The sequence below is a fragment of the Aquarana catesbeiana genome, linkage group LG06 (assembly GCF_042186555.1).
Source record: "Aquarana catesbeiana isolate 2022-GZ linkage group LG06, ASM4218655v1, whole genome shotgun sequence".
Taxonomy (NCBI): domain Eukaryota; kingdom Metazoa; phylum Chordata; class Amphibia; order Anura; family Ranidae; genus Aquarana; species Aquarana catesbeiana.
The window spans coordinates 259,943,935-259,957,520 of NC_133329.1; the positions used below are offsets into that span (position 1 = coordinate 259,943,935).

A 13,586-nucleotide genomic window follows, 5' to 3' on the forward strand; every position below is an offset into this window, starting at 1 on the left:
CAGAGTGCGACTGCATTTGTAAAGTGCACAGTCTATTTGCCTTTAGTAAATCAACCTCGATGTGTGTTCATGCACATTATACTGAGGATAAGCCCCTAAGAAGCATTGCTGTGAAATCTTTCTGTCGTATTAATGTTTGGAATTGATTGTTCTTTGAAAGGTAAGTAACCCATATAATTGTTTGCTAATAAGAAATGCATTAAATAGTCTCTTTGTCTAAGAAATATGTTGTAAAATACAATGCTACCCCTGCTTCCTCTGGGTCCTTGTGTCCTCTTACATCATCACATACACCCTTGGTGCCCTTTTATCTATGTCCTAATTTTTAGCATTTACCCTAAAATGCTTATTCCTCTGTTAAAAGTAAGGCAGATCTTTCTCAGTGCATTTACCCAGTATATACATATTGCATTACAGACGATGGGGTGAGGCAATGCTGGATGAAGCTTGTAAATTATTCTTAGAAGAGATCCCTCTACATGAATCTGCCTTTTTTGGCATGGTGGAGTATGAGCGAACACTGGCGATCAGCTTCCTCTTTCAGTTCTACCTCCAAGTGTCTAAAGAATTAAAGACGACTATGAATTTTCCACACTATGACGAAACTGTAAGTCACAGTTTGTTTCCCTTTCTGTGATTTAAAAAAATTAAAAAATTTGAGTACCCACCTATATGTTGCTGACATATTTTTCTAAGCATATTGTATGTGCCTAGCAATATAGACTGAAGTAAGAGATAGGTGAGATTTGTTTAACATCGAACCTGTTATGGTAAACATAGTTCAGCAAATCAAAAGTTGACATATCAAATCCGGTAACATGAGATGTGGGTCATTCTAAAAGAAGATAAAAAGATAAAAACAGAAACTAACACCATCCATACTACATTCACCACATGCACACTCGCTCCCTCCCTCCCCGGTACCACAGCAGAAGGCATTAAGTAATGTGGACATATAAGTAATTAGGGATTGGTGTCCAGAGTAGGCACTTTTGAGTATGATGTCATGGGGGAAGAATATATTTCTAATTTCTCACAAAATAAATTTTACTGAGAAAATTTATATTCTAAAATATGAAATATGTGCTGTATTCCAAATAAAAAAAAAATAATAAAACATTGCTTGGCTCTCGTTTTATAAGAGCATACACCTTTAAGAAAATAACTCACCAATGGTAGAGTCTACATATCTGTCCTGAGAGGCCCCTATTAAATCAATGCATTGGCTTGGCCATAGTAAATACATTTGTTATTTCATACACAATTAAGAGAAAAACATTTTATTTAGCTGTCTACAGTATTATAGCTCTTGAGAAAAATTCATACATGATATATCTCTCCTTATTAACATTAAATGATAAAAAAAAGAGAAAGCAAATTTAGGTAAACTTCCATTCTTTTTCCAAACAATCCCTTAGTACTATTGTGTGATCTGTACCTGGTTTACAGCCTCCAGCACTACTGATCTTAACTAGTTAAAGTCAGCATGTATATTTAGGTTTGTGGGATCTGCCTTAGGATGACTATCATTTCACATGGCCAAGCCTTGGAAAACTCTTACTGCCCAACTTCAGCTTGTGCATAATAGTGGATTAAACGCTCAGAACAGGAATTGCTTCAAATAAATTTTTTTATATGTTTTTTTTTCTTTTCTAATTTGAGTGGCGGTGTGCCTTTGACTGTTCTCTTATCTACCACTTAAGGACTAGCCTCGTTTTGAGATTTTGGTCTTTACAAGATTAAAACAGTTTTTTTTTGCTAGAAAATTACTTAGAACCCCCAAACATTATATATTGTTTTTTTTCTAACACCCTAGAGAATAAAATGGCGGTCAAAAAAGTTAGCTCAATTTTTTATATTGTGAAAGTTAATGTTACGCCGAGTAAATTGATACCCAACAAGTCACGCTTTAAAATTGCGCCCGCTCGTGGAATGGCGTCAAACTTTTACCCTTAAAAATCTCCATAGGCGACGTTTAAAAAATTCTACAGGTTCCATGTTTTGTGTTACAGAGGGGGTCTAGGGTTAGAATTATTGCTCTCGCTCTAACGATCGCCGTGATACCTCACATGTGTGGTTTGACCACTGTTTTTATATGCGGGCGCTACTCACGTATGCATTCGCTTCTGCGTGCGAGCTCATCGGGATGGGGCACTTTAAAAAAAAAAATATTTTCTTATTTATTTTACTTGATTTTATTTATTTTTTCACTGTTTAATAAAAAATTGGGTTATTTTTATTCCTATTACAAGGAATGTAACCATCCCTTGTAATAGAAAAAAAGCATAACAGGACCTCTTAAATATGAGATCTGGGGTCAAAAAGACCTCAGATCTCATATTTGGACAAATGACAAAAAATTGTCATTTGAAAAAATGACAACAGAAAAATGTGCCTTTAATACATATGGGCGGAAGTGACGTTTTGACTTTGCTTCCGCCCTGCTATAGTATGGAGATGGGTGGGGGTCATCTTCCCCTCACTCGTCTCCATATACAGCCATGGACAGGTCCCGATTGCCTCCACCGCTGCCGACGGCTCTGGTAAGCGGCGGAGGGCACTAGAGAGCGGTGGGAGGGGGGGTGGCACAATCCTCCGCAGAGACCACCATTATCGTAAACTGGACCGCCGGCTCTAAAGATGGATACCTCAGTTGTGGCAGCAGCTGCTGCCGTTACCGAGATATCCATCTTCAAACTGCCGACGTATATGTACAGGAGCCGGTCAGGAAGTGGTTAATCTAGGAGCCATTTAGGCATTCTTTTCTATATACATATGTTGAGCATGTGTCTATGTCTGCTTGTACATAAATTGTTTTAAATTAAATGTTAGCATTATTAGATTAACTTTTGCCAGTGGGTAGCAAACAGCAACTATAAATTATAGGGTTTTTTCACCTTTTTCTAGATCTGGATTTCTATTTATTTATTTTTCTATTGGTTGAATTAGATGAAGTTTTTCAACCTAACTTCTTAACTGTATAACTATCATAAAATCTTAGACAAGTAGCTTTGTAGTAATTTTTGTTTCCAGAGCTTAGAGCATTGTATCTCTATGAACACTATAGTCTTGTAAGCCATATTTAAAACGTTATCCTTTGTGCAGGACACAACATATTCCAGCAAGTCAGTTACAGAGTTCAAACCGAGAACTTCCAATGGCTTTGTCACTAACAATGTAAGTTGGCATATGCAAGTGAACAGTTTATTTGGAAGGTTTTATGTGGAGTGTATAGGCAGTGAAATCGCCAGAACAATCAAACCCTGAAGAATCAGAAAGCTTATGCCCTACTGTTACTTTCTCACCTAACCCATGTGCATTTTCTGACTACAAAGAGAGTGATTACAGACCATGACTGGTAAATCTAGAATTTAGGTAGGTCTTTTTGGAAGTATAGGTAAGCTATTGTGGGCTCATATGGGTGGTAGAACCTCAATCACATTCATTTGAAAAAAACAAAAAGTTCACTTGAGCCGTTCCTAGGTTTGCAAAGATGTTATAAATTGTTCATACTAGGAATGATTCTAGTTTGTCCATGTACACAAATATACACTCACCGGCCACTTTATTAGGTACATCTTGCTAGTACCGGGTTGGACTCCCTTTTGCCCTTCGAACTGCCTTAATTCTTTGTGGCATAGATTCAACAAGATATTGGAAACATTCTTCAGAGATTTTGGTCCATATTGACATAATAATATCACGCAGTTGCTGCAGATTTGCTGGCTGCTCACCCATGATGCAAATCTCCTATTCCATCACATCCCAAAGGTGCTCTATTGGATTTAGATCTGGTGACTGTGGAGGCCATTGAAGTACTGTGAACTCATTGTCATATTCAAGAAACCCAGTGGTGAGATGATTTGAGCTTTGTGACATGGTGCATTATCCTGCTGGAAGTAGCCATCAGAAGATGGGTTCACTTTAGTCATAAAGAGATGGACGTGGTCAGCAACAATCCTCAGGTAGGCTGTGGCATTTAAAGTGGTTGTAAACCCACATGAAAAACAAAAACAAAACCCTGCAAGACAAAGGCATAATGCAAAAGGCAAAGGCATAGCTCATTATGTAATACTCACCTGAGACTGAAGCCTCCGCTGCGGTGCCCATACACAGCACCGGCCGGCGACATTTCTCCCCAGAGTTACTTCCAGGTATGGCGGCTCCGGCATTGTGATTGGCTAGAACAGCGATGATGTCACTCCCGTGAATGCGCGCGGGAGCCACCGGTAACGGCACACTCACTGAAGCAAACGGCACGTACGTGCCATTGCTTCAGTGCGCATGTGCCGATGATGTCGGGACATGCAGATACAGGGGATATCTCCTAAACCGTGCAGGTTTAGGAGATATCCGGGGTAGCTACAGGTAAGCTTTATTATAGGCTTACCTGTAGCAAAAAGTGGATTGTAAGGGTTTACAACCACTTTAAACGATGCTCAGTTGGTACTAAGAGGCCCAAAGTGTGCCAAGAAAATATCCCCCACACCATTACACCACTACCACCAGCCTGAACCGTTAATACAAGGCAGGATGGATCAATGCTTTCATGTTGTTTTCCCTACCATCTGAATGTCTCAGCTGAAATCGAGACTCATCAGACCAGGCAAAGTTTTTCCAGTCTTCTATTGTCCAATTTTGGTGATCCCGTGCGAATTGTAGCCTCAGTTTCCTGTTCTTAGCTGGCAGGAGTGGCACTCGGTGTGGTCTTCTGCTGCTGTAGCCCATCTGCTTCAAGGTTCGATGTGTTGTGCGTTCAGAGATGGTATTCCGCATACCTTAGTTGTAATGAGTGGTTATTTGAGTTACTGATGCCTTTCTATCATCTCAAACCAGTTTGCCCATTCTACTCTGACATCCACAAGGTATTTTCACCCACATATCACTGGATATTTTCTCTTTTTCGGACTATTCTCTATAAACCCTAGATATGGTTGTGATTGAAAATCCCAGTAGATCAGCAGTTTTTAGAAATACTCAGACCAGCCCATCTGGCACCAACAACCATACCACATTTAGGCTGGGCTCACACTAGTCCGATACGAATTGCAGCTCCGTTTTCTGTGCAAAGATAAAAATGATTCATTCAGCGGTTCCTCTCCTTTGTAGCTGTGGATCAGCTGACCTGGGAGAGGGGGGAGGTGTAGGAGGAGGGGGAAGAGCATTCCTGTTCACAACAGAACACATTTGCGAATCAGATGCGTTCCCATTGAAGATTAATTATTAAAGATTATTGCAATTCACACCGCACTTCCTAGAAAACACACACAATCTTTGTGCAATGTTGAGTGCGGATGCAATGAACATATATGAACCATTCCCATTGAAAATAACTTGTTTTCAAATTCGCAATAGTGTGAACTCAGCCTCGAAGTCACCTAAATCCCCTTTCTTCCCAATTTTGATGCTCAGATTTGAACTTCAGCAAGTAATCTTCACCACGTCTAGATGCCTAAATGCACTGAGTTGCTGCCATGTTATTGGCTGATTAGCAATTTGTGTTACCAAGCAATTGAACAGATGTACCTAATAAAGTGACCAGTGACTGTTATGCCCTGTACACATGACCGGTTTTGCCGTCGGAATAAACTCCGAAGGTTTCTCCGATGGAATTTCATTCAAGCGGTCATGCCTACACACGGTCAAACCAAAGTCCGACCGTCCAGAACGCAGTGACGTACAGCACGTACAACGGGACTAGAAAAAGGAAGTTCAATAGCCAGTAGCCAATAGCTTCTGTCTCGTACTTGCTTCAGAGCATGCGTTGTTTTTGGTCCATTGGAACGGTCCCGATAGGAATTGGTTCCGTTGAAAATATTTAAAATATGTTCTATTTCTAGGTCCGTCAGAATTTTCGAAAAAAAAAAAAGTCAGATGAGGCCTACACACGATCAGAATATACGATCAAAAGCTTCCATCTGACTTTTTCTGTCAGACATTCCGCTCGTGTGCACGCGGCTTAAATTAGTGTGCTGTATACATGAGGTTGCTCCCAATGCCCAGACCAGTGTTCACCCTTAAAGCTAAAACGGGAACACAAATTGCAATACGTGGCTGAAGTGTAACACTTCCCACTCTATTCACAATTCAAAAAATTAAAGTTTTGGTGGCAGCTTAATTTTAAGTTCTAATTGATGCAGAATGAACTAACCTCAGCAGCTATTGTGAACAGCATACACTTAACTTTTTGAGGAAGTGCAAGGTTAAATGTACGAATGTTTATACTGAATGGGTCATTCATTTAAACCAACATTAAATGTTCAGTTTGAACACTTGAATACACTAAATGAATTTCAGCTTATGTAACTATATAGTAAAGCATTGGGACAGTAAAAATATAAATCAGACAAAGCAGGAGCTCTAGGATTCTGCTATAATGACTTTGCGTCAATATCTTACAGTCAGAAAAAGTGGTATTATTATTATTTTTACCTTTTAGGCTGAACATATGAATCATCTGTATGAAGATAAAGAACCAGTAAATTTCCCACCTCATGTTCTGCAAACCATTACGGAGGAGGAATTTGATGATGAAGATACATATATTGTGGAAGGAGAACTATTTTTGACTTTAGTTACAAGCAACAGACATCATGCTAAAATCATGTAATTTGCCTGCTGTCTAAAATATTAGTTCTAGTTCTTTCAAGTTCTTTCTTATAAGTTTTGCACATTAGCACAAGACTTGACATTACAAAGAATTCTAGTCACCTGCATTTTTCATTGATTGTGTTGTCAGATCCATAACTACAGAACATGCATTAAAACTTCCAGGAGTGGTTGATGTGATAACTTCTGCTGATGTTCCTGGAATAAGCAACTCAAATTTATTTGCAGGGAACGAGGTACAGTTGAGGAAAAACTCTACATATTCATTTATGCAGTTTGCAGTACACCCCAGATCAGTAAAATGTATTTCTGTCTTCTCTAGGCAACCTACATCGGACAGGCGATATGTGCCGTGGTAGCGAACACTCAGGACCGTGCTAATATAGGAGCTCAACGAGTTCGAGTAGAATATGAAGATCTGGAACCTGTTATACTCTCTGTTCAGGTGACATGCCTTTCCAAAATAACGAATGTTGTAACCTATCAGGGGAATTCCAATTGGCACTAATGTCAATTTTCTGGCGGTAGTTTTTTTACGAACTACCTGTGCCTAATTCAGACAAGCATTTGTGCCAGTGTTGGTAAAATAACTGACACATGCATCAAATTCAGTCGTTCTTACTACTACCACCAATTTAGGAATCTGTTTTTATTGCAGCAACACAATTTTAATGACAGTTCTCCGTTTAGGAAACTGGTGGTAATTAAGACCAACTCAGATCTGGTGTACAGGAGGTATGCTAGTGTTCAGAGTGGCTATGCCTGTGACAGCACTGTACCCCCGGCCTCACTTAGCTGTTGGGCAATACAGGTAGAACCAGAGTAAAGCCTCGTACACACAATCTGATTTTCCAACGGGAATTGTGTGATGACAGGCTGTTGCCGGAAAATCCAACCGTTTGTACGCTCCATCGGACAATTGTTGTCGGATTTTCCACGGACAACTGTTGGATGGCAGGCTTTAAAATTTTCCACGGACAAATGTCTGTTGTCGGATTTTTCTAGCATGTGTACATAAGTCCGTCGAAGAAAAAGTCCAAAGTACAAACACGCATGCTTGGAAGCAAGGACGAGCCAGAAGCGGTCGGTCTTGTAAACTAGCGTTCGTAATGGAGAATTAACATTCGTGACGTGGCAAATTATGAAATCTAGTTGCAGCGCACAATCTCTTCTTTAATGGGATAATAATGAAGCTGCTTTGCTGGTGATACTGATGGAGTTATTGCAAACTAATTTTCAAAGGATTTTTTTTTCTAGTGATATCAAGAATAATATTATTTTGGTTTTTTTTTTTTCTTCTTGGTGCAAGTTACAACAACACCATTATCCTGTCGTTTTTAAGATCAAAGATACAACTATGTTGATGTCCCTTGTTAATTTTACATTGTATTGTAATTTAACTGCCTACTCCCAAACTGTCATTTGAAGTAAAACACATAGCCAAGTATTATTCTACACATTTTTCTTTATTGTGCATTAAAAAAAGAAAACAAATAAAATTAGACATGCTATCTGCCAATAGAACTTAACCAAAAAGTGCATTCTATGCATCCAAAAATATAGAAAATATACCAAATTAAATTCATTTTCAACCAAAAAATAAAATAAAAGCCTCATGCATGTGTCCTGCTTCTTAATATAGGAGGTCAACAATGCCAAGGGTTGGTGAAAGCAGGGGTCCGTCATCCAGAGATAATTCCAAAAATCATCTGGCTTATTCTCCTGGAGCTCCCGCAGCGAAGGCATATGCCATAATTGGTCATGATAAATAAAGCAACCAATTTTTGGTCCAAGAAATCCTCCTCCTCCTGTTCCTGGACTGGACTTGGGTCAAAACAATAACTAAGGCCAATAATAAATAACATGTTATCTCCTCCGATTCCGCAACATGGCTGGTTGACGAACGACCGCTCAGAAACAAAATGAAAAGCGCGAAATGAAAAACGCAAAATGAAGAGTACGAATCAACACTCACCAAACTTCTACCAACACAAAATTAGCAGAAAGAGCCAAAAGGGTGTGCTAAAGAGCTGAAAAAACACGTAGTATGTCACTACGTTTGTGTTTATTGGCCAACAATTCCTTGCCGTTTGTATGCAAGACAAGTTCCTGGCCGGCTCCCTTCGGACAAAAGTCCGAGGTTTTGTCTGCAGAAAATCCAATCGTGTGTACGAGGCTTAACAGCTGAAGTCATTACCCAAATATTTGGAAAATTACTTGTTACTGGGTGGGCGAGCCTATTGGGGATATGAGAGACTTTTTCCCCATCAGGTCCACTTCACTTTTGAGTAGCAGTGCACAGCAGTGAGTGGTTTTGAAAGTCACTATTTGAATAGCGGCTATGGCTCTGTCCACTGCCATGTAAAGTTAATAAAAAGTGAAGCAGACCTAATGGAGAACTAGTCTCTCACCTCCTCATCAGGCTCTGCCCACCTCTATTATAAAAATCATCGGTCATGCACCTGTCAGTATGATAGGAGCAGTGGCCAGGGAGGGAGGGTGGGAGGTCACGCACCTGATCCTAGAAAAATGTGCGATACAGGTTTTTGTTGTATGTTAGATTGTATATATGAATTTACAGTAAATATTGGAACACATACAGTACTAAAATATAAATGTTCACAATGCCATAAAAATAATTTGCAGACATGTTTTGCTGTTTTTAGGATTCCATAAAGCACAATTCCTTCTTTGAACCACTTAGAAAATTAGAGTATGGGAACATAGATGAAGCTTTTGGTAGTGTGCATCATATTCTAGAAGGTAAATATCCATAGACATTCATACAATATAGGTATGTTGCATGTTGTTAAAATACCTGTAATTCAGACAGTTAAGAAAAAAATACATTTTTGCATTGTTACTGTAAAAATACATGCTTGCATTTTTTTTTTTTTTTTGCTGCTGAGGTATTGTATGAGGCATAGCTAAACAAATATATTTAGATGGGAACACTAGGGTGTGTTTCAGTAAAACAGAAATCTTTTTTTTTTATGTAATGTGCTATATTTTGGCATAAGAATCTCATTTTCAGAAACATAAATCATGTTAATGTTGAGCATTCTGGTAGATTCTATATTGAAAAATAAATTGTAAAAATACACTAGCTTGATTGCATAGTTTTTGGTAGACCTTGACATTTCAGTACATGACATGTCTAGTTAGGTCAGTGGGCCAGTACCACTGCTTTATTCTCTAAGGCTCCATTCACACTTCGCGATTTGGAATTGGGGCAGAATCATGGTGATGCTGGGAAAATATTTCAAATTGTGTGGCAATTGCTGCACAACACGTGACACGTGTTTGGGTGCTACTATCCTTTAATGGCACCCCAAGCATTATGTGATTCTGCTGTAATTGGCGCTGCAATTGTGACAAACTGCGCCTTTAAAAATCACATGAAGCCTGTCATCTGAAAAGGAGCAGGAGTTTCTTTTCAAGTTACAAGTGCACATAGGGCAACCCATTGAAATGAATGGGCTGGCCCTATGTGACACACAAAATTGCGTGGGAATTACTCAACCAAAATCGCGAGCAGGACCGCTTGTTCCCTCTACGCAAAAAGTGTGAATGCAGCCTAAGTGATGAAGGTGAAGAGGCATGAGATCCTGAGGAGTAGATATCATTACCAGTTTTCAGTTTTTGGAAACCAGCATGTATGTCAGGGGTCAGCAACCTAATTCCACTTAATGGCCGGATTCAATGTATGTGAATGCATGGAGGGCTGCATTCACTTGCTAATAAATGAAGATAATAATCTGGACCCCTTTACATTACACAGTCCCGGTACTTCTGGACCCCTTTACTTTAACCAGCCCCCGTACCTCTGGACCCCTTTACATTACACAACCCCCCCACATGCTAAACAGCCCCCTGCCTATGTTATGTTTTAAAATTGCGCACACAGGCTACCAGTTTAGAGTTACAGGAGGTCTTGTGCTAGAATTTTTGCTCTCGCTCTATCGATCGCGGTGATACCTCACATGTATATGGAGGGATGGGGCGCTTTAAATCCTTTTTTTTTACTATTTATTTTATTTCATTTTTTTTTTTTTTTTTACATTGTCCCTTTTAAAAAAAAAATTCTGATCACTTTCATTGCTGTCAGAAGAAATGTAAACATCCCTTGTAACACTAATAGGCAGTGACAGGTACTCTTTATGGAGGGATCTGGGGTCTATAAGACCCCAAATCCCTCCTTTGCACCTGAGAGCATTCAAACGGCAAGTTTGGCTGGTTTAAACGCTGTAATTTTTTAATCTTCTGTAAACTGGAAGTGATGTCATGACATCACTTACGGATTACTAGATCCAAGAACCGATCTAAGCTGATTCTGGCTTTGTTCAGGTCTCCGGCCAGCCAACGGATGTGCGGGCTAGTCGCTCGGGCCTCCTGATTAGACGGGAGAGACGGGGCGAGCCGTGGTAGGCGGTGGGAGAGGGGGGACGTCCCCTCCTGCTGCTTGGGATAACAGCCGAGCGGCTTCTTGGCTGCATCTGTTGTTATCTTAAGAAAGCCGACCAGGGTTAAAATGTCATGTGCACTGACTGGCCGGACATTTAGCAACGGCGGGCAGGGTGCGGGCCATGGATTGCCGACCCCTGAGTGTGAACTTGCCATGACCACCAATATGAATCTTTAAACATACAACTGTAGCGGTCCTTTTTTATATGCTTATTATTTATTCATGTTGTAATATACACATCCTACAGCCTTCAAGGACACTTGATTCAAATGTATCTAAACCCAAGAACAAAAGTGTGATATATTTCAGCTTACCAGTCCTTTGATGTGGTGGCTGCACTAACTAGTTTAACTAGTTAGCTTATTAGCATCTTTTCAGGGGGCTTTTTCCTTCATTTTAACCTGGTGATCCTTGTCAGTAAAAAAAACGTCCAGTCCTGGGATGGCAATGCTCACTCATTCTTCTCTATCAGTACAACAGAAAGAAGATAGGACTACAGAACCCCTTTTCTCTCCTATCATCAATAACATAGAGGGACATTGTTCTGTAGTCCCCAGAAGTAGCTCAGAGCAATGCATTTGAAAACACTCAGCATGGGCTTAAAATGATTGAAAAGCTTTAATTTTTAAAAATAAAATAGCAAACGTCTGATAGGTACCTGTTTGAGATAGGGCTCAGGTAAGTATAAGGGGGGTATCCTATGAGCTCACAATGATAACAGGTAATTTTTTTGAACTTCTGAAACAGATCTAGCAAAATTCTTTTAATGGCACATTTTTTGACCAGTTAAAGGAAGTTTATTATTTGGGTTTTAAAAACATATAGCGCCTTCCTCTAGTTAGGCTGATAGGTAAATTTTGTTAACTGTAATCTGAGCAGATTGTTTTATTCCTTCCACCTGCCTCTGAAAGAAGTTTCCAGAGCATAGGGCAGGGAGATTCAAATGATCAGTTAAATATTTATCACGCTCCAGCCAATTCCTGGAAGGAGGTTTCCAGAAGGTGACTGGGGAGGTGATAAATGTAAAGAAGGCCTGAACAGATTGTTTTTTCCTCTTCAGGGAGGGTTCTAGTCTCCTGGGGGCTGTTGCCCCTTGGAGAGAGTTACTAAAGACAAGATGCTGCAGTCTGGGTCTCAGCAACTGCTGGGCTGAGGGCCTAGGTAAGATTGTCTAAGCATTACATGTGCTGGAGGACACTGCGCTGAAGTCCTGGTTCTGAAGAAGGATCTCCCTCACTAAGGATCTACCTGCGGATGCTGGGTGGCAGACAGCTCCTGGGACATTGTGAGTAAAGACCTTGTTGAGGACTGATAGTTGTGCAAGTGCCAAAAGGGAACTATGAGCCAGAGGTTGCTTTATGGACTGCTGCGTTAAGGTCCTAGACATATTGGCCATTCCCTGCTACCTCCAGAAAAGCTGCTTTTGGAAGATTAGAGAGAATTTTGTCCTCCTACTGCTGTTACTGATCATTTTGGAGTATCCTGAGACCCTAAACCCCTCTCCTGTTTAAGTTCTTTAGCAATAAAAACTAAACAGACATCCCGTAGACCCAGTGAATTTAAAAAGATTGGGTAGTGGGGCAGCCAGATTAATGTGAAAATAAATACATAAGTCCATCAGAGTAGTCTTTTGAGCAAACAGCTCAGTGTAATGGGAGTGTCTCGGATCTAGTAATCCGTCCACTGTATCAGAGCCAGCCTTGTAAGTGAAGCGGAAGCAAACTCCAAACATTCGAATAAGGAGAGAAAATCAGGCGCCTCTGAGTGAAGACTGCAAACATTTAATGGTGCAATATAAACTCACATTGAGATAAAGGTGAACAATCACATGTTGGTCCAGCTGGATGCTGTTTCCGCGGCTCACACAGCCTGTCGTGATAGCTGTCCTGATCCACAGGATGCTTGACGATTGAGTGGGATAGAGAATGAGGCTTGGAGAGCAGCTGGAGCTCGATGGAGAGGGCTGGAACGCAACGTTGGGCATGATGGTGTCACTGGCGTGCTCACTGCGTGTTTTGGAGCATGCACACTAGAAAGGTGTACACGGTGCGTGCTCCTTTGTCAAGCTGATGTAAGGCTAAAGACAGCCCTAAAAGTGCCTTGGTGTATTGCAATCTTGTGGAGAGAGTGCTAATCTCTCTCCAACATGTAGAAACTAAACACTCTGCATCAATACTGATATAGGTAATATATATAAACAGAATATACATACACTTTAAATGAAATATATATATAAAAATATTCATATAAACATTGTATATAAAAAAATATGCAGTAAACGCATTTAATACATTCATAGACCGATATTGCATGACAATTATGAATTAATAATTCTTAAAATTATGTATATATTTAAAAAAAGGGGAGAAAGATATAAAAATGAATGTAATTAAAAAACGGGTGCATGTACCAAGCTATAGTGAATTTACCCTTGCCAATCCAAGGGTTCACACCTTACAACTTTTTATAATTTGAAAAAATGATGTTCACAACCAGTATCACACCAATCAGA

At 39.9% G+C, this 13,586-nt stretch overlaps 1 protein-coding gene across 2 annotated transcripts in view; it reads left to right on the forward strand.

Moving 5' to 3' along the window:
• The window catches only part of LOC141146727 (aldehyde oxidase 1-like), a 238,943-nt gene that overhangs the window by 143,438 nt on the left and 81,919 nt on the right, over positions 1 to 13,586 (forward strand). For both annotated transcript variants that reach the window (XM_073633237.1, XM_073633236.1), the window contains exons 8-13: positions 418 to 607; positions 3,106 to 3,177; positions 6,440 to 6,606; positions 6,740 to 6,845; positions 6,932 to 7,054; positions 9,276 to 9,372. In XM_073633237.1, the coding sequence (XP_073489338.1) occupies positions 418 to 607; positions 3,106 to 3,177; positions 6,440 to 6,606; positions 6,740 to 6,845; positions 6,932 to 7,054; positions 9,276 to 9,372 (755 nt within the window). The remainder of the gene's footprint in view (positions 1 to 417; positions 608 to 3,105; positions 3,178 to 6,439; positions 6,607 to 6,739; positions 6,846 to 6,931; positions 7,055 to 9,275; positions 9,373 to 13,586) is intronic.